Genomic DNA, 19,311 nt, shown 5'->3' with positions numbered 1-19,311 from the left:
CCTGGCCCAGCTCAGCTACCCATTGGTCCTATGGCTGTACTACTTGCACCTCTCCTTTGGAAAATGCAATAGTCCATGCAATCAGTACAGAAGACCTGGGCTCTCTCTGAGAGCTAATTCCACTGCTCCTTCTATACAGAATGGAAAAACCCACTGTATGTGCTCTCAAAAATCCACCCTAACCCTAACTGCGGTTGAGGCTCCTCTTTAATGTAGTGTTAGTTGCTGAATTTATCAGTTCTATATTAAAAGAGTCAGCTATCTTTTATAGAGAGGACAGGAATACTTTTACCACTTTCTTTGCTACTGTAAGACAAGAAGGCTGGCAATCATAAGAAAATTGCCAACACATGTACTTTCTACAAAAATTACTTCTAACCCAGTAGAAGTTAATTTATGTATTTTAAAAAGAAAATGATAAAAGAATGATGCTGAACAAGTTAATAAATACAGTTGGCTAATTTATTCTCAGAACAAAAAAGTCATATTTTGTTTCTGTTGCTCCTGGTGCTGCTAGTGTGCTCATTTTGTGGGGAACCTCTTTTATTAAGTGGCAGTTGAGGAGATTTCAGCACTTGCCATGGTTGACAAAAAGCCCATGGAAAGAGTTAAGACTTAGAAAAATGATCATCTTAATAAGAAGTGGCAGGTCAAGAGGGTTCTGTGGTGCAATGAAGATTTAGAAGCATATGCCACTTAGTAAGCTGATGAAAGCATATTTTAAAGGACAGCGTTTGTCAATGAGTCAGATCGAATTCTGATTTGAGGGGCAACCAATCAAAGAAACAGACAGACATGCACAGCTGGAAACTGAGAATGAAGATAATAATGATGTGTCCAGCATGAGACAGAAGGTGTCTACTAGAAATGATACCTGCTACTTTACTCCAGAACTCTGTTCCTCCAGACTAAGATGACATTCTCAATTAGAAAACAGAAACTGGTTCCACCACACCCTGATTACTGCAGTACAGTTTTATCTAGACTTTTATTCTCCTATTCCACATTCTTTTATTGCACATAAAGTAAGTAGTGTATGTGCACAAGCATACTACATTATTTAAAATTGAATGGTATGTTCTGATCTACATCAAATGAAGATGGGGGGGGGGAAATACCAGTTCTGTGAAAGTACCATCTTTCTCCATTAGTGGCATGCTCATTCAGTTCTTGTTTTTCTAAGAGTAAGTTATTTTGTTCTCAGTGTTTAACAACAACAACAACAACAAAAACAACATAAAAATTCTTGCATACTTAGTTTGATCAAAGAATTTTAAATGTTATTCAATTATCCTTTTAAACCTAAGGATAATTTATAACTTTTTTTACACAGGTATTCATATGTACTGCAATCTGTATTTAAGTAAGGATAAATTACTTGAAATAAATCCGAAATCGTTTTTGCTTCAAGTAAAGCATCTTGTTTAAACAAACATTGATTTTTTTAAAAATGTCATGTTCTGTCCCTTACATCTTTCTTCATTGGGTTTCTTTTTTAAGTAGATACATACAATTGCAAAGAATTTTAAAGAAATATTTCATTACTTACTTCTTCTGTATTAATAATAAGCTTGGCTAAGAAGAGACGGATATTTAATGATACTGACGGATTTCCTAATTTGTTTTGAAGAAATTTCATCCAAAGGGGCAGATTTCCTGGCACTGAACCCTGAAAAGATATACTCAAAATTACCCTTAAAAAGGGGAATAAAGTAACTCCATATCTGATATTACAAGACACCAATGATAAAGTAAAGCACAAGTCTTTGATTCTTCATATTACACCAATGAATAGTATTAAGTGAGACAATGAAAATTAGCAAACAAACAAACAAAAAAACCCAAAAACCTCTTCTCCTTTTGGCAGGATGTGACTTCTCTGCATGTGCTTAATCAGCATAGTCATGGTGGCCATACACTCGTGTTGATTGAGTTCATCCATCTCTAACTCCAGGATGTCATCTGGCATCATGGGGTTCTTAGAATGTTCCTAGGAAAAGCAATGATGTGGAGTCGACTGCTAAAATTTCAGTGTATAAGAAACTCTGATTGGGAAATACTGTGAAACACTAACTTAGATGACAATAATAATTCAGTAGTAATATCAAACACCATTAGTATGTTTTCTTATTAAATAACTAAAAAATAAACAGGACCTCATGTTGTCCTTACATTCTATGCACATATCTCCATGCATGGTCACTCCCATGGGGACAATGTGCTGCTTTGTGTAGACACAAACATCTTTCAAATAGGTGTACTTAGACTCCTCAACACATTGACAGCAGGTCTCCATGACACTTAGTTGCCACTTTATGGAGAAAGTGGAACTATGGAAGAATAATTACAGGATAAATTTTTCATACTTTTCTTTCCATTAATCTGGAAAACTCTGTAACGTTCCACATTTGCCTTGAAATTTTAACCAGTAATGTAACAAAACTTTTAAACCACACTTGATGCTAAAATTTTCTGAGAAAACACAGGTGATAACACACAAGTGTGTGTACATGTATATAGGGCTGCAGAATTTTTTTTTTTTTTCTTAACACAGATCACCTCCCAAAAGGTTCAGAAATCCAGAGTAGAAATTTCTGGAAAATTAAAAGTCAACATGAGGCATATGCAGACATTAAGTAGAAAAAGCAAAAAAAAAATGGTCCCATAGAAATGCAAACCAAAACCACAATGAAATACCATCTCACACAGGTGAGAATGGTACATATTTAAAAAAAAAACTAGAAGAACAAATGCTGGTGAGGATATGGAGAAAAAGAAACAATCTTATACTGCTGGTGGGAATGCAAACTGGTCCAACCACTCTGGAAAGCTGTGTGGAGGTTCCTCAGTCTACTAAAAATGGAGCTACCATATGATTCAGTAATTCCACTCCTAAGGATCTACCCAAAGGACACAAAAACATTAACTCAAAAGGAAACCTTCACTCCCCTGTTTACTGTAGCACTATTCACAATAGCTAAGATAGGGAAACAACTTAAATGCCAAATAACAGATGAATGAATCAAGAAGATGTAGTATATACACACAATGGAGAACTTATTCAGCAATCAAAAAAGATAAACTCATGCTATTTGCAGCAACATGGATGGAGCTGGAAGGGATTATGATCAGTGAAATAAGTCAGCAGGAGAAAGAAAAATACTGGATGGTTTCACTTACAGGAGAAATACAGGAAAACCAAACAAAGGATCAAGAAAAAAGACAAACCAAGCAAATCAAAGATCCAAGACATACAGTAGGGGAAGGGAAGGGGGAGGGGTGAAAACAAAGGAGGGGGTTCTCCCAGGTAGTCTAGGATATAAGTGTCAGCACTATAACTGCTATAAGCTGAGTTTTATCCCCGGACTGGGAGCAAATCCACATAGTGCAGTAGACCTCTTCTGTCTTGCCCACTACTCCCCTAAGCACTGTATTTCAGTAGATCTACCTGTTCTGCTCCCCACTCTGTCTCTGGTGAATTCTTTCACCCTTGCCTGCCGCACCTCTGGCCTACTACACACACACACACACAGACACACACACACGCGCAAAGGTGAAAAAAAAAAAAAAAAAAAAAAACCCACGGCCTCCCTGGTGGAGCAAGGGGTTAAGATGCAACCTATGAAGCTATCTGCAGCCACTGCAGCACGAGTTGGATCCCCAGCCAGTGAACTGCCCACTTGGTGCAGTAGACCTCTCATGACTCCCCCACTGCTCCCTTCAGCAGTATATTTCAGTACCCTTGCCTGTTCTGCTCCCCACTCTGTCTTTGGTGAGTTCTCTCACCCCCTGCATCTGTCTGTACCCCAGCTCTTGTATGCATAAATAAATATATCTTTAAGCTTTTGTATGCATAAATAAATAAATCTTTAAGATATATTTATTTATGCATACAAGAAGTGGATTGTAGACCAGAGGTGTGTGTGTTGGGGGGGGGGGGAGGGCAGTGAGAGGATTCACCAGAGACAGAGTGGGGAACAAAACAGGCAGATTGACCAAAATACACTGCTTGAGGGGAGCAGCAGGAGAGACAGGAGAGGTCTGCTGCACCAGGTGGGTCACCTCCCTGGCTGGGGACCAACTTGTGCTGCAGTGGCTGTGGATAGCTTCACTGTGCTGTGTCTCCACCACTCGTGCCACCAGGGAGGCCCCAATTAAAAAATATTAAAAAAAAAAAAAAAAAAGCAGGAGGGAAAAGCATAAGGACTATGGTGACTGTTCATGTAATAATGAGGAACATTTATAGGGATTACAAACCTGAGGGGAGAAATCAAATACTGTACAGAAATGAACAACGATGTAAAAATATTAATGGACAAGAGCAAGATCAACAGAAGCTAAAAAAGTGTGAGATGCAGGTAAAATTTAGTAAAGGAACACAAGGAGCAGTACTGCTGGAACTGCTGGAACCCAAAAAGAAAAAGACTGTCTACCTGTAAAAATAATAAACTATTCCATATTCTATGCCTTTGTAACCAAGAATTTATTCTTTAAGAATTAAGCTACATAAGCTTTGGAAACAACCCAAATGCCCAAAAATAGATGACTGGATCAAGAAGATGTGGTACATATATACCATGGAATATTACTCAGCATTCAAAAAAGATAAACACATGCAATTTGCAGCAACATGGATGGCGCTGGAAGGGATCATGCTCAGCGAAATAAGCCAAAAAGAAAAAGAAAAATACCGGATGGTCTCACTCATAGCAGGAATCTAGAAAACTTAAATAAGGGACCAGGAAAATGAATATAAGAAAGTGAAAATCAAAATCAACAAAAAACTATGAACCAGAGACACTTTTTGGGGGGTGGGGGGCGGGAGGGGAAGGATTGGGGTCAGAATGGGGCATTTGCAATTGTATGGGGGAATATAAAAATAAAATTTATATTTTAAAAATAAATAAATAAATAAATAAATAAAAAATAAAAAATGAATGTAGGAAAAAAAAAAAAAAAAGAATTAAGCTACAGGGCCTTCCTGGTGGCGCATGGATTAAAGACAGCACCATCAAGCTATCGCCAGCCACTGCAGCATGAGTTCGACCCCCAGCCCACCGGGGAGCTACCCACATGGCAAAGCAGACCTCACCAGACTCGCCTGCTGCTCCCCTCAGCAGTGTATTTCAGTAGATCTGCCTGCTCTGCACCTCACCCTCTCTGGTGAATCCTCTCACCCCCCACACCTCTGACTTAGTGAACATGAACTCATTCATTCATCATGGTTTGATAATATCAAATATTTGAACAGCAACTTCATTTTCTCCAAAGAAAAATCACAAATCCTACCAGCACAAGCACCTGAGTTTTCATGGTATAATCATCTTTCTTTTTTTAAAATTTCATATGATTTATTTATTTATTTCAAAGATTTATTTATTTATTTGTTTATTTATTTATTTATTTATGCAAGCACTGGGTACAGTCAGAGGCGCAGGAGGGTGAGAGAATTCACCAGAGCCAGAGGGGAGAGCAGAGCAGGCAGAATGACGAAGTACACTGCTGAGGGGAGCAGCGGGCAGCAGGAGAGGTCTGCGTGCCATGTGGGACCCTCCTCCAGTGGCTGGGTAGCAGCCGGGAATGGAACCGGCGCTGCAGAGGCTGCAGGCAGCTTTGCAACCCAGCGCTCAACTGCTGTGCCACCGCCACCGGGGAGGCCCTGCCAGAATCATCTTTCTTAATGGAAATCCATAAACGTGGTTCTGATTTCGACTGGTCTCAGAAACTGGCTCAAGTGAAGCTGCCATTAGAAAGAGCCTTCCTTCCTATGCTAATGAAATGTAAACCGCTCAATCTATGGGATGAAAGGCTGGAATTCAGATTGTGGAAAAGTCTCCAGATGAAGTTGTCCTCTAAGGACCATTGACAAAGAACTGATGTCCTTCCTTCCCTATACCAACAATATTAATATATGAAATGTGATCACCTGTTTCCGAAAATAGCGAGTGCTAGGTTTAGTGTCTTCAGAACTGTAGGAATAGCTCTGAACTCCAGTTGAAAAATCAAATTGGCTCATTTCTTCACTCAGACTACTGTCTGCCAAAGTTGACAAGGAGGATATGTAATGAGGACCGTCTGAAATAAAAAGAAAATACATTTATTTACACATAGTAAGAAATGTATATATGTTCAAATGATATTAAAATTAAAGGATACTTTTTTTTAACATGTCTTTTTTTTTTTTTTAAGATTTATTTATTTATACAAGCACTGGGTACAGTCAGAAGCGCGGGAGGGTGAAGAAAATTCACCAGAGCCAGAGCGGGGAGCAGAACAGGCAGAAGGACCGAGGTACACTGCGGAGGGGAGCAGCGGGCGGCAGGAGAGTTCTGCACGCCATGTGGGACCCTCTTCCGGTGGCCGGGGAGCAGCCGGGGATCGGACCGGCACTGCAGAGGCTGCGGGCAGCTTCGCAACCCAGCACTCAACCACTGCGCCACCGGGGAGGCCCTTAAAGGATACTTTTAACTAAGGCTTGTGTTGATCCTGTGATGCTCAATTTGTTACCTAGATTAAAAAAAAAAAAAAAAAAAAAAAAAGGAAAATGGGGAAACACCTCTTCTTGCTTTTGTCATTACTGAGCAGTTATTCCTTATTGTCATGGATGAAGACAATAAGTGAAACCAGACCCAATTGTGTTTATTCTCAAATCAAGAAATGATGATAAAAATTAAGAACTATTAAGCAGGGCCTCCCCGGTGGCGCAGCGGTTGAGCGCTGGGTTGTGAAGCTGCCCGCAGCCTCTGCAGTGCCGGTTCGATCCCCGGCTGCTCCCCGGCCACCGGAGGAGGATCCCGCATGGCGCGCAGACCTCTCCTGCCGCCCGCTGCTCCCCTCAGCAGTGTACTTCGGTCCTTCTGCCTGCTCCGCTCCCCGCTCTGGCTCTGGTGAATTCTCTCACCCTCCCGCGCGCTTCTGACTGTACCCAGTGCTTGTATGTATAAATAAATAAATAAAGATGGAATTTCAAAATACTTTAAAAAAAAAAAAAAGAACTATTAAGCAAAAAAACTGGAACAAGAAACACATAGAGGGAGTAAGGATTAATTTTTAAAAGGAGGCCAATATGAACATCCTTCAAGTGTTGACATAAAACAAAATTTCAGGAGCCAAGGTTATTCTGGCAGGAATATCACAAGCAAATGCCCTGGGGAAGGAGTAATCCCTACAGGCATTGGTAGGAGCTGCTAGTGGGGCATGAGCTAGAATCAAAGTAGCAGGGCAGTACTGGGCAGGTCAAGGGCAGCTCTATCCTCAGGAGTCCATGGGAGATTTAGAACTGAGGATGATGGCAGTATGGGACTTATATTTTAACACAGATTTCTGAATATAAATATCTACAAACATAGCCATTATACAAACAAATAACAAACCAATCTTGCATTTTAAAAACAAAGTATACTATGTTTGATCCTCCTTTGGTCACTTTCAGATCTTTATATACAGTTAAAGTTTAGCTAATTGCACATCCTTCAAAATACAACAGTTTTTTACCATTTTTAAATGAAAATTGCAAGTTTCACGTTTTGAGGTATTTAAAATATTTTCTACTCATATAACAAATACCAACAATTAAAATCTATCTCATCATTTAGAAAATGTCCTACCTGGATCTGCATTTGTAGCTTCCCTGGCTTCTTTCCTAATATCAATGTATTTTTTCTTTCTTTCCATAGGAACCTATTTGACAAAACAAACACACAATTTATTTATTTTTTTTTAAATAATAAATTTTATTTTTATATTCCCCACACAATTGCAACCCCCCATTCTGACCCCAATCTCTCCCTCCCACCCCCCACCCCACAAAAAGTGTCTCTGGTTCATAGTTTTTTGTTGATTTTGATTTTCACTTTCTTATAGTTATTCATTTTCCTGGTCCCTTATTTAAGTTTTCTAGATTCCTGCGATGAGTGAGACCATCCGGTATTTTTCTTTTTCTTTCTGGCTTATTTTCCTGAGCATGATCCCTTCCAGCTCCATCCATGTTGCTGCAAATTGCATGTGTTTATCTTTTTTGAATGCTGAGTAATATTCCATGGTATATGTGTACCACATCTTCTTGATCCAGTCATCTATTTTTGGGCATTTGGGCTGTTTCCAAAGCTTAGCTATTGTAAATAGTGCTGCTATAAACATAGGGGTGCAGGTGTTCTTTGGAATTGATGTTTCTGTGTCCTTTGGGTAAATACCTAGGAGTGGAATTGCTGGATCATATGGAAGCTCTATTTTTAGTAGGTCCAGAAATCTCCACACAGCTCTCCATAGTGGTTGGACCAGTTTGCACTCCCACCAACAGTGCAGAAGAGTTCCTTTTTCTCCACACCTCGCCAACATTGTGTTGTGCTAGTTTTTTTTTAATATGGGCCATTCTCACTGGTGTAAGATGGTATCTCATGGTAGTTTTGATTTGCATTTCCCTGATTACAAGTGATGTTGAACATTTTTTCAGATGCCTGTTGGCCATTTGCATTTCTTCTTCAGAGAAGTTTCTTTTTAGCTCTTCTGCCCATTTTTTGACTGGATTATTTTCTTTGTTGTTGTTGAGTCTCATCAGCTCTTTGCAGATTTTTGTGATCAGTCCTTTATCATTAGTGTTGTGTGCAAAAATGTTCTCCCAGTTGGTGGGGTTTCTCTTTGTTTTGGTTATTGTCTCTTTTGCTGTGCAGAAGCTCTTTAATTTGATGTAGTCCCAGCTGTTGATCTTTGCCTTCACTATCATTGCTTTGGGTGATGTGTCTGTAAAGATATCTTTGATGTGCAAATCACGTAGTGTTTCGCCTATATTTCCTTCTATGTATTTTATGGTTTCAGGTCTTATGTCTAGTTCTTTAATCCATTTTGAGTTGATTTTTGTGTATGGTGTGAGGTAGTGGTCAAGCTTCATTCTTTTGCATGTAGCGACCCAGTTTTCCCAGCACCATTTATTGAACAAACTTTCTTTGCTCCAATGCATAGTCTTTGCTCCTTTGTCAAAGATTAGTTGACCATAAATCTGTGGGTTTATTTCTGGATTTTCTATTCGATTCCATTGGTCTGTATGTCTGTTCTTGTTCCAATACCATGCAGTTTTGATGATTATGGCTTTGTAGTATAGTTTGAAGTCTGGGAGTGTGATGCCTCCATTCCCTTCTTTTTTTTTCAGGAAAGCTTTGGCTATTAGGGATTTTTTGTGATTCCATATGAATTTCATCAATAATTGTTCTATTTCTTTGAAGAATGACATAGAGATTTTGATTGGAATAGCATTGAATCTGTATATTGCTTTTGGTAGGATGGCCATTTTAATAATGTTTATTCTTCCAATCCATGAGCAGGGGACGTCTTTCCATTTCTTTGTGTCTTCTTCTATTTCTTTTAACAGTGTTTTATAGTTTTCTTTGTATAGGTCCTTTACCTCTTTTGTTAGATTTATTCCCAAATATTTGATTTTTTTGTTTCGATAATAAAAGGGATGGTTTTTTTTATTTCTTCTTCTTCAGATTTATTGTTTGTGTATAGGAAGGCTACTGACTTTTGCGTGTTGATTTTGTATTCTGCCACTTTGCTGAACTGATTGATGAGTTGAATTAGTTTTTCTGTGGAGTTTTTGGGGTTCTCTATGTACATTATCATATCATCTGCAAATAGTGATAGTTTGACTTCTTCTTTTCCTATTTTGATTCCTTGTATGTCTTTCTCTTGTCTTATTGCTCTGGCTAAGCCTTCCAGTATTATATTGAAAAGCGGTGGTGAGAGGGCTTCTGCACAGCAAAAGAGACAATAACAAAAACAAAGAGAAACCCCACCAACTGGGAGAACATTTTTGCACACAACACTAATGATAGAGGACTAATCACAAAAATCTGCAAAGAGCTGATGAGACTCAACAACAACAAACTTAAATAAGGGACCAGGAAAATGAATAACTATAAGAAAGTGAAAATCAAAATCAACAAAAAACTATGAATCAGAGACAAATATTTGGGAATAAATCTAACAAAAGAGGTAAAGGACCTATACAAAGAAAACTATAAAACACTGTTAAAAGAAATAGAAGAAGACACAAAGAAATGGAAAGACGTCCCCTGCTCATGGATTGGAAGAATAAACATTATTAAAATGGCCATCCTACCAAAAGCAATATACAGATTCAATGCTATTCCAATCAAAATCTCTATGTCATTCTTCAAAGAAATAGAACAATTATTGATGAAATTCATATGGAATCACAAAAAACCCCGAATAGCCAAAGCTTTCCTGAAAAAAAAGAAGGGAATGGAGGCATCACACTCCCAGACTTCAAACTATACTACAAAAATTGACTCTTGAGTACATTTTAACTGCTCCCTGATTGCTCATCTATATTTTAAGCCTAATGAATTTATTAATATTTGTGTGAAGTTACTTATGCTATGAGGCCATTCAGAACATCTTCTTTTAGAATTAAGAATAGTTTTCTTTTTTCCTTTCTCTTAAAATATTTTCTTTCATTTTGGTTTCAAACTGAAATCTCTTCCATTTCTACCTGACACTAAAGCCCAGGGCTCAATGACAAAACACATTAGTAATGTCAGACAGGGCCACCGCGGGGGACTAGAGGTTAAGTCTCAGTGCTCCCACCTGGAAGGCCCACCACAACAGCCTGAGTTTGATCCCCAGCCAGGGAGCTAACCCACATAGTGCAGCAGACCTCTCCTGTTTGCCTGCTATTCCCCTCAGCAGTGTATTTCAGTCAATCTACCTGTTCTGCCTCCCACTCTATGGTGACTCCTCTTACCACCCCCTACTTCTGGCCCACACCCCCATTCTTCTGCACAAAAATAAATAAAATATATTTTTTTTAAAAAGTAATGTTAGACAGCATTTTCTATTTTTTTCTTGGAGGAGTTGATATACAACGATAGTTCAGCAATACAATAAAGACATGTATTAAAAATAAATCACATGTGATTTCACTTGTATGAAAGAGAGAGAAACAAAACACAGGAAAAGACAAAACTAAACTTAAAAAAATCCTCAAAATCTGACTGCATAATTGTGGCTACCAGAAGTATAAGTGGGAAGTGGGAGCAAAGAGGGGAGGGGGCCCACTGGACAGTGGATGACAGGTATCTGTGGTGGGTATGGTAACACTCATCTATACCTCTGGATCATCTACAGTGTTGGAAACCAAAGTCTCCTCAATTAAAACCAAAGTTTCTAAAGAAAGGATGAGAGAAAATAAAATAAAATGGAAAACATTGGCTATAAATCAGTAACAAATATAAATTAAAACTTTCTACAATCATGGTCAGATGGTCTCTATTTTAGTAGAAATCTGGAAAAAAAAATATTAATATTTAAACAAAACTTTTGTCAAATTTAAAAGCATCCAAAAATATCCACAATGACAGACAAATAGCCATAAGAAAAGTTTTTCCTATATATCCCCACAGAGGTCACTCATTATAGTGTATATCAAATTCTTAAAAACTACAGGCCTGGATTACCGATTTGTACTTGATCTGTAACCCTTAGTTTCTTCAACTATTATGATATATCATTGCACCATAATACGTTGTAAAGCTTAGGCATAACATACAGTGTCTGATCTTAATTAATCTAGTGCTATTATTTTTCTGTTTTCAGTTCTTTGAACACATGCCTAGAAAAAAGTTTCCCATCTTGTACCAAAATAGCACAAGGTAGGAAGCAACAACATAAGTGACTCATGACGCACCAACATGTTCAGGTCACTGCTGTGCAGGAGAACGTGAATGAAGCTCCAGGCCTCAGCTCTGGGCTACAGGCCATGCTGTGTGAGCTCTGTACTTTGCCCCACTTCCAGGGGCTATGAAAAGACCATAGCCATACCTTCACAACAATTTCTGAGGCTGGCACATCAAACTTAACTTGGCTAAAATCAAGCTCATCACATTTGCTAGAATGAGATTCCCAATTACCAGTTTCCCTAGCTATCTGAAAGTAGACCATTCTTACATGGTAGGTTATTTTTGGAATCTGGGAATGCTATTAACATTAACTTACATGGAAAAATTGTTGAGCATTCTCAGATCCCAAAAATAACCTACTAAATCATAACAAACAGGAATATACTGCTTTTGGATAGCAGGGAAAACCTATATCTGTAACTTTTGCCTACACATCTGCATTAAGCTGTCAAATGACCCAAGCAGGATCGCAGGGTCATTGAGTATATATCTCAATTTCATTGACAGAGGAATTTACTCAGAAAATAACATTTAGGATAAGTCCTAACTGCTCCTTTTGTGGAATTTTCTTTCCTTTACAAGTGAAGAGGTGGAAAAATTGAGTTACAATGAATTTTTGTACTTACCTGAGATTGTATCTCAGGTTGAACGATGTGAAACTGCCATTTTTTGTAGTTCAAAGTAGACTTGAATATTAGAAACTTGATATGTTTAGTATGTTTTTTCTATAAAAATCTGGTATTTTTAACTTAGTAACACCATTGAAAAAAATTCACTTACCTCAACTTCTATAGGAAATGTATAGCAGCGCTTCAGGTCTATCAGATTTTCAAAAATAAACAAGTTCTGTAAATCCAAAGAATCATAAAAATATCTGAATATCAGAGATGTTTATTGCTGATACTACTAGAGAATTAATGCTACTTATTTTTCATCGAGAAACATTTTAGTTTTAAATAAATACATGCAGAACTAAAAAGAACCATATCTTCAGTATTATAAGGTACAAATTATAACTGTAACTGACATAATCTAACTTTTGAAATGGCACAATGACAGCAATAGTGAACCCTTGAGAACAGACCTACCTTTTCTGGTTTTTCACTAAAAAGAAAACCTTGGTAGAATTTTAATTCATTGAAGACACAGCAGATAACAGAAATGGCACAGTTGTATGCAGCACAATGGTAAAGTCTTCTCCTCTCCAGCAACTGAGTCTCACCTGCCATGTTCTCTGTAAATGCATCATAGCACAGTCTGCAGAGTGGATCCAGGTTGAAAATTAATTCATCTAATAGGGAAATCATTACTCAAACCCAACAATGCCAGACAATGGGATCTCAATTGAGTTTTCTCTGAGGATTAGCTTTGTGCCTAGCACAGGATTAGGCAAACGGGAATAGAAAGGGGAGCATGTCACTGTACCGATGCACAGCTCTAAGGGAAAGCAGCATCTATGGATGCTACCACACAGTGGTAACAGCAACAGTGAAAACACATAGGGATGGAAGGAAAGGGGAAAGACAGTAGCCTAGTCTAAGAAGCCAACAAAGTTTTTAAGAGAAAATAACTTAATTTTGAATTTTAAGTTAGCCAAAGGGAAAATGTCTGTAGCATTACAAGCAGAAAGGAGCCCTTATAATTAAGTATAAAATGCATGGTGTGTTCAGAGGATGATGTGGGAAGCAGCAGTGGCAGGCAGTGAAAGATGGGTAGGGGATATTCCTAGACAGTCTGCCTGCTATAATGAAGCACCTGGCTTCACTCTGTAGAATAGGGTCCCCCAAACCATGTCTCCCAGTGGTCATCTGTTATTCAATATAGTTTTCTCAGAACACAATCATGGAGTAGTTGCAACAGAGCCCATCTGGCCACAAAAGTTAAAAATAGTATATAGGAAAGGTTTGCCAACCCTGTTACTGAAGATGAGTTTCCTTTGAAGGGTTTTAGGCAAGGAGAAACAGTCATGTTCCTATTACAGATGTGTTATCATTCTGACAGCAGTGTAAACAGAACTGAGAGAGACAAACTTGGGAGAAAAGAGATTAACTGTGCAGGGGACCAATACAATGGGTCACAACAGGCTATAATGAGGGTAACAAAATAAGGTGCTGATTTCTGGAGCACCGAGGAGACAAAATCTGCCCAAGCTGAAGACTGACAGGTTGTGTGTGGAAGATGGAGGGAGATGGAAAAAGAACAAATGTGACTCCGAAGTCTTTCGTTTATGTAAATAATGTAGGTAGTGAGATCATCTGCTGATGATGTAAAACAAGAATTAGGGTAAGAGGAAAGTAATAAGTTTGCTATGGAGATGCAAAATGAAACACAGCAATGCCTGTATTCAATATTTACTATGAAGGAACTTCATTAGAAGACTAGTTTTATGGAAAATGTATTTGATTCCTTTATGTCTTATAAAACATCTGCTTACAAATATTTAATACTCCTTTAATTTCCAATGGCAGTCAGAAAAAGCTAAGTACACTAAGCCCCTTCTTACTGTAAATCATACCACTAAAAATACATTAAGCTAATATGAAGAAAATAGTAAAAAAACAGTTAACAAGAAAAGAATTTTATTCTTTACAAAATATAACTATAAGATAAAATGACCCAATACCATTCTAAGTTCATCTAAGTAATTTTTACATAAGAAAAAAAAGAAAAACATAAAAATTCAGTATTTAAATAAACATAAACATTCACATTTTATACATGCATAAAATATAAAATATGCATAAAATGTAAGTATCAAAATATTAACAAGTTAAATATCAAATTAACCAAAAATCTTACTTAATAAGTGTCTTTGTAAGTTCACTTCCTTCTGTAACACTTGAGCCATGGAAAACTTGATTAATTTTAGATTCCTTAGAGTGAACTTCATCTTTTGGAAGACGAGAATATATCACCTCTAGCATCTTATAATAGCCCATCTTCTTGGTGATTTGAGTATCAAAGGTAGATTCACTTAGCTAAGAAAAAGTACAAATGATTGTCTTTGGTCTTATCAAATATGAAAAATATTTTATTGTTGATAGCAAATTTAATATTCAATGACCTTCATATAGAAAATATTTTTAACATAGTTGCCGAATCACTTTAATAAGAGATAGCCCAGGGCCTCCCCGGTGGCGCAGCGGTTGAGCGCTGGGTTGTGAAGCTTCCCGCAGCCTCTGCAGCGCCAGTTTGATCCCCGGCCACAGGGCGAGGGTCCCACATGGCACGCAAACCTCTCCTGCCACCCGCTGCTCCCCTCAGCAGGATACTTCGGTCCGTCTGCCTGCTCTGCTCCCCGCTCTGGCTCTGGTGAATTCTCTAACCCTCCCGTACTTCTGACTGTACCCTGTACCCAGTGCTTGTATAAATAAATAAATAAATCTTTAAAAAAAAAAAAAAAAAAGAGATAGCCCATTTGTCTAGGGTCTAGAATGTGGATCTAAGTATTGATGTGTCCAGCAAATAACACCTGATGTCCAAAATAGGGAGTTAAGAGTATGTGATTTTTTTTTTTTTATAGAGAGGCATGTTTTATTTTTATTTATTTGTTTGTTTGCTTGTTCGTTTATACATGCACTGGGTACAGTCAGAAGCGCGGGAGGGTGAGAGAATTCACCAGAGCCAGAGCAAGGAGCAGAGCAGGCAGAAGGACCGAAGTACACTGCTGAGGGGAGCAGCGGGCGGCAGGAGAGGTCTGCGCGCCATGTGGGACCCTCCTCTGGTGGCAGGGGAGCAGCCGGGGATCGAACTGGTGCCGCAGAGGCTGCGGGCAGCTTCGCAACCCAGCGCTCAACCGCTGCGCCACCGGGGAGGCCCAAGAGTATGTGATTTTTGCACAAATCTCATTGAAGTCATGAAAATAAAAGATGAAATTCAGTATGTTAAAAAACAAAATTTTCAATAATGCTGAAGTCTACATTAGCAATGTTCCATTTGCTGTACACAAATGAAAGAGCAAAAATGTAACTCCCAAAATTAAAATAAAAACTAAAAAAAAAAACCCAAACTGTTACATTTAAATATTTATAATATTTCTGAACATCATTCTGTGAGAGGGTAAGTGTCTCCTGTGTCCCCAACCTTTCAAATATATCTACATTTCAATCCCTGGAACATGTGAATGTATCCTTATAAGGCAAAAAAGGACTTTGCATATGTAATTAAGGATCTTGAGAATAATAATTCTGGATTATTCATGTAGGCCCTAAATGAAAGCACATGTAACCTTATGAAAGGGACGTAGGAGATTTGATAGACAGGAAAAGGCAATGTGATGACAGAGGCAGAGAGAATAGAATGATGTAATACCAAGTTATGGAAATGCCATCAGTAGCCAGAAGCTGAAAGAGGAGAGATATGAATCCTCAGAGATGCTGAGGCGAATATGGCACCAGTAAGATCTTGATTTCAGCCCATCGAAACTAATTTTGTACTTCTAGTCTCCAAAGTTGTGAGAGAATAAATTTCTGTTGTTTTAAGCCTTTAAACTTTGTTACATCAGATTCAGAAAACTAATACACATTTTTGTATTAAGAACTATAACAAATGCCAAAAGTATGAAAATGGCTTTGAAATTTGATGATGGAAGGAGGCCAATAGATAACTGCAGAGGATGACAGAAAGGCTTGCATTTACTTAAAGAAATTTGGGGAAATATCAACATTAAAGGCAGTGCTGGTGAGGGCTTAGGAGGAAGTGAGGAACATGGGAGAGAAAGTCAGTATTGTCTTGAAGAACATCTCCATCACCGTAAATATATTTTAATAAAAATATGGATTTTAAAGTAGTTGCCAGAGAAGTCTCAGAAGGAAGTAAGGAAGATATATTTTGAAACTGGAGGAAAGGAGATTCTTGTTAGATATTGGCAGAAAACTTAGTAGAATTCTGTCCTACAATTAGTTGTGTAGAAAGCAGAACTTATAAACTATGTGCCTGAACAATGAGCCAAAATAAGATTTATAAGCAAATATGTTGAAGGTACTGCCTGGTTACTTCTTTGCTACTTATTGCAAAATGTGAGGTACAAGAAATAAATTGAGCTTAAGAACTGTTAAGCAAAAGAAACCAGGAACTTGATGACTGGGGAAATTGACAGTCTCTCCAAATTGTAAAAGATGCTAACATAGGAAATTCACTATTAGGAAAGTGTGCTCTGGAGAGATCAACAGTGTGGTTGGGCAATGTTTAGCTAGTCCTGAAGAAATTAAGCATGTGACTCATGGATGCCCTTAACCGTTTCAGCAGAAATTAGAAATAGAGATGGAATTATCCCCAAAATATTTGTGACAGACTCTGATTTAATGGAGTAGATCTCCAAGACATACATAGGCAAGTCATAAGGTTTTTGAGAATGTGTTACCATAAAGACATACTACCAGCTTTGACTGAAAGGGACAGAGACAAGGTGAATTAAAAATAAAACCTTTGTAGTCCCAAAACTCTATAGGCACACAAGACTGATAAAATGACTCAATTGAAAACACATGCTACCCTTCAAGAAAAAAGAAAAATTACTCCTACAGTAGTCCTGGGTCCAGAAAGTGGAATAACTAGATAAACTCTCAGGCATCAAAACAGTGGAATTTGCCTGGCTAGAGGTTAAAATTTCTTTGGAACACTAATTTCTTCTATAGTCTCTGTTTTGAAATAGGAGTATCTTTTATTGCCATCATATACCTGTCTCACAACTATATTTTGGAACTAGATAATTGGAACTAGATAATTTTTCTAGTTTTAGAGATCCATAAATGGAGAGAATTTTGCTCCAAGATGAAAATACCAGAATTCCACCCATATCTAATTTATATGAAGAGATCTGGGACTTCTGAGCTAATGATACTTAGGTGAGAATTTGGAACTAAAAGTTGATGCCATAATGAGTTTAGATTTGGGGGGATGCTAAAATAGGGTTAAAATATATTTTGCAAGTGGAAACATTTAAGGGCAGGCAGATTGTATTAGTCTGAATAATAGTGTCTAAAAGATATCCATGTTCCAACCCCTAGAATCTGCAAGTATTACCGTATAAGACCAAAAAAATTGGGCCTCCCCTGGTGGTGCAGAGGTTGAACACTGAGCTGCGAAGCTGCCTGCAGCCTCTGCAGCACCGGTTCGATCCCCAGCCGCCGGTGAGGGTCCCACATGGCGTGACAGACCTCTCTGCCGTGCCCCCTGCTCCCCTCAGCAGTGTATTTCGTCACTCTGCCTGCTCTGCTCCCTGCTCTGGCTCTGGTGAATTCTCTAACCCTCCTGCGCTTCTGACTATACCCAGTGCTTGTATAAATAAATAAATAAATAAATCTTTAAAAAAAAAATCCTACATATAACATTAAATTAAGGATCCTAGGATGGGTAGTTTATCCAAGTGAGTCATAAATGGAGTCATATAAGCTCATGAGAGGGAGCTGGAGTAGACAGAAGAAGCAGCAATGTGACCACAGAAACACTGGTCAGAGAGAGAGATGCAGCCACAAGCTAGGAGGCAAGGAATAGATTTTCTCCTAAAGCCTCTAGAACATGGGCGGCCATGGCAATACTTTAATTTCAGTCCAGTAAAACTGATCTCATTTATGGCCTACAGACCTGTAAGAGAATAAATGTATGTTGTTCCAAGGCATAATTTTGCTAATTCATTATAGCAGCCTCAGGAAACAAATGTACCCATAGGCTGTGATAAAATGTAGACATAACCTTCCTTCAGCAATAGAGAGCACTGGACTAAACACATGATAGTTTCTCATTGGTCAAAAAGACCTGTCAATTCTTATTAATATTTAATTTAACAATAGATGTAAAATACCTTTAAAAATCTGGACTTCAACTCATCAATGGCATTCACCACAATTTTGCCAAAAAATTCTCTCAAAGCGTTCAGGCTACAGTGACACAACAGAGTGAGAAGACAACGATCTACAAATGCTTGGCGGGTGATATTTGAAAGTAGGTCATCCCTCCTGAACATTCTGTACACACTTTCCAGAAGGTCTAATTGTGTGGCACATGAACTCCTAAGGAAAAAAAGGAAATAATATGAGCCTTCATTCCTTGAATAAACATTTTATGAGTGCCTACCATAAAAGAGGCAGCATAAACACCAATGATAAAAATTTGAAAAATAACATTAAAGACCGACTATAAAAAAACATGAAATTCATTTGTACATAAACCAGATTATTTCACTCATATGCAGAAATCTCTAAATCCAAACCTGGACATTAGGAAGAACTTTTTTTTTACTTACTTTAAAATCTCATCTTGTTTAGAGAACATCTGGAAGATTCTGAAAGAATCTTAGGCCTACAGATGATCACATTTCCAAAATGATGAATAATGCTCTTTTCTAGACACTAGGAAATAATGAACTATCATTCCTAGTTTCTATACAGAAAAACATCCATCTGGCCCTTCATTTTGTCATCTTGGAAACAATATATTTGAATGGTCACGTGTAAAGTATTGTCTATAAAGCTAAAAATTAAGAATACAGAATAGTTTCCTCACCCATTAAAATCACTTCGAGCCCTATAGCCCTAATGCTCTGAAGTTAATTAAGAACAAGGGCAAAAACATGTAATCAGAAGGTAGTAATTTAGTCACAAGGTTTCAAGGTTGCAGA

The 19,311-nt window shown here is 38.0% G+C and overlaps 1 protein-coding gene and 1 pseudogene across 1 annotated transcript in view; one reads left to right on the top strand and one right to left on the bottom strand.

Annotated features, from left to right (window-relative positions):
* PRKDC (protein kinase, DNA-activated, catalytic subunit) overlaps positions 1–19,311 on the bottom strand; it is a 250,915-nt gene that overhangs the window by 106,390 nt on the left and 125,214 nt on the right. Inside the window, exons 41-48 of the mRNA XM_037506810.2 lie at positions 18,496–18,703; positions 14,493–14,671; positions 12,782–12,950; positions 12,474–12,539; positions 7,608–7,680; positions 5,927–6,075; positions 1,850–1,990; positions 1,550–1,669 (exon numbers count right to left, since the gene is read on the bottom strand). Coding sequence (XP_037362707.1) covers positions 1,550–1,669; positions 1,850–1,990; positions 5,927–6,075; positions 7,608–7,680; positions 12,474–12,539; positions 12,782–12,950; positions 14,493–14,671; positions 18,496–18,703 — 1,105 coding nt within the window. The remainder of the gene's footprint in view (positions 1–1,549; positions 1,670–1,849; positions 1,991–5,926; positions 6,076–7,607; positions 7,681–12,473; positions 12,540–12,781; positions 12,951–14,492; positions 14,672–18,495; positions 18,704–19,311) is intronic.
* LOC119241495 (small ubiquitin-related modifier 2-like) lies at positions 581–865 on the top strand (annotated as a pseudogene).

The sequence above is a fragment of the Talpa occidentalis genome, unplaced genomic scaffold, assembly GCF_014898055.3.
Source record: "Talpa occidentalis isolate TD23 unplaced genomic scaffold, MPIMG_talOcc4v2.1, whole genome shotgun sequence".
Taxonomy (NCBI): Eukaryota; Metazoa; Chordata; class Mammalia; order Eulipotyphla; family Talpidae; genus Talpa; species Talpa occidentalis.
Note: the sequence above shows the minus strand (reverse complement) of the source record. Positions and strands in the feature narration are given on the sequence as shown.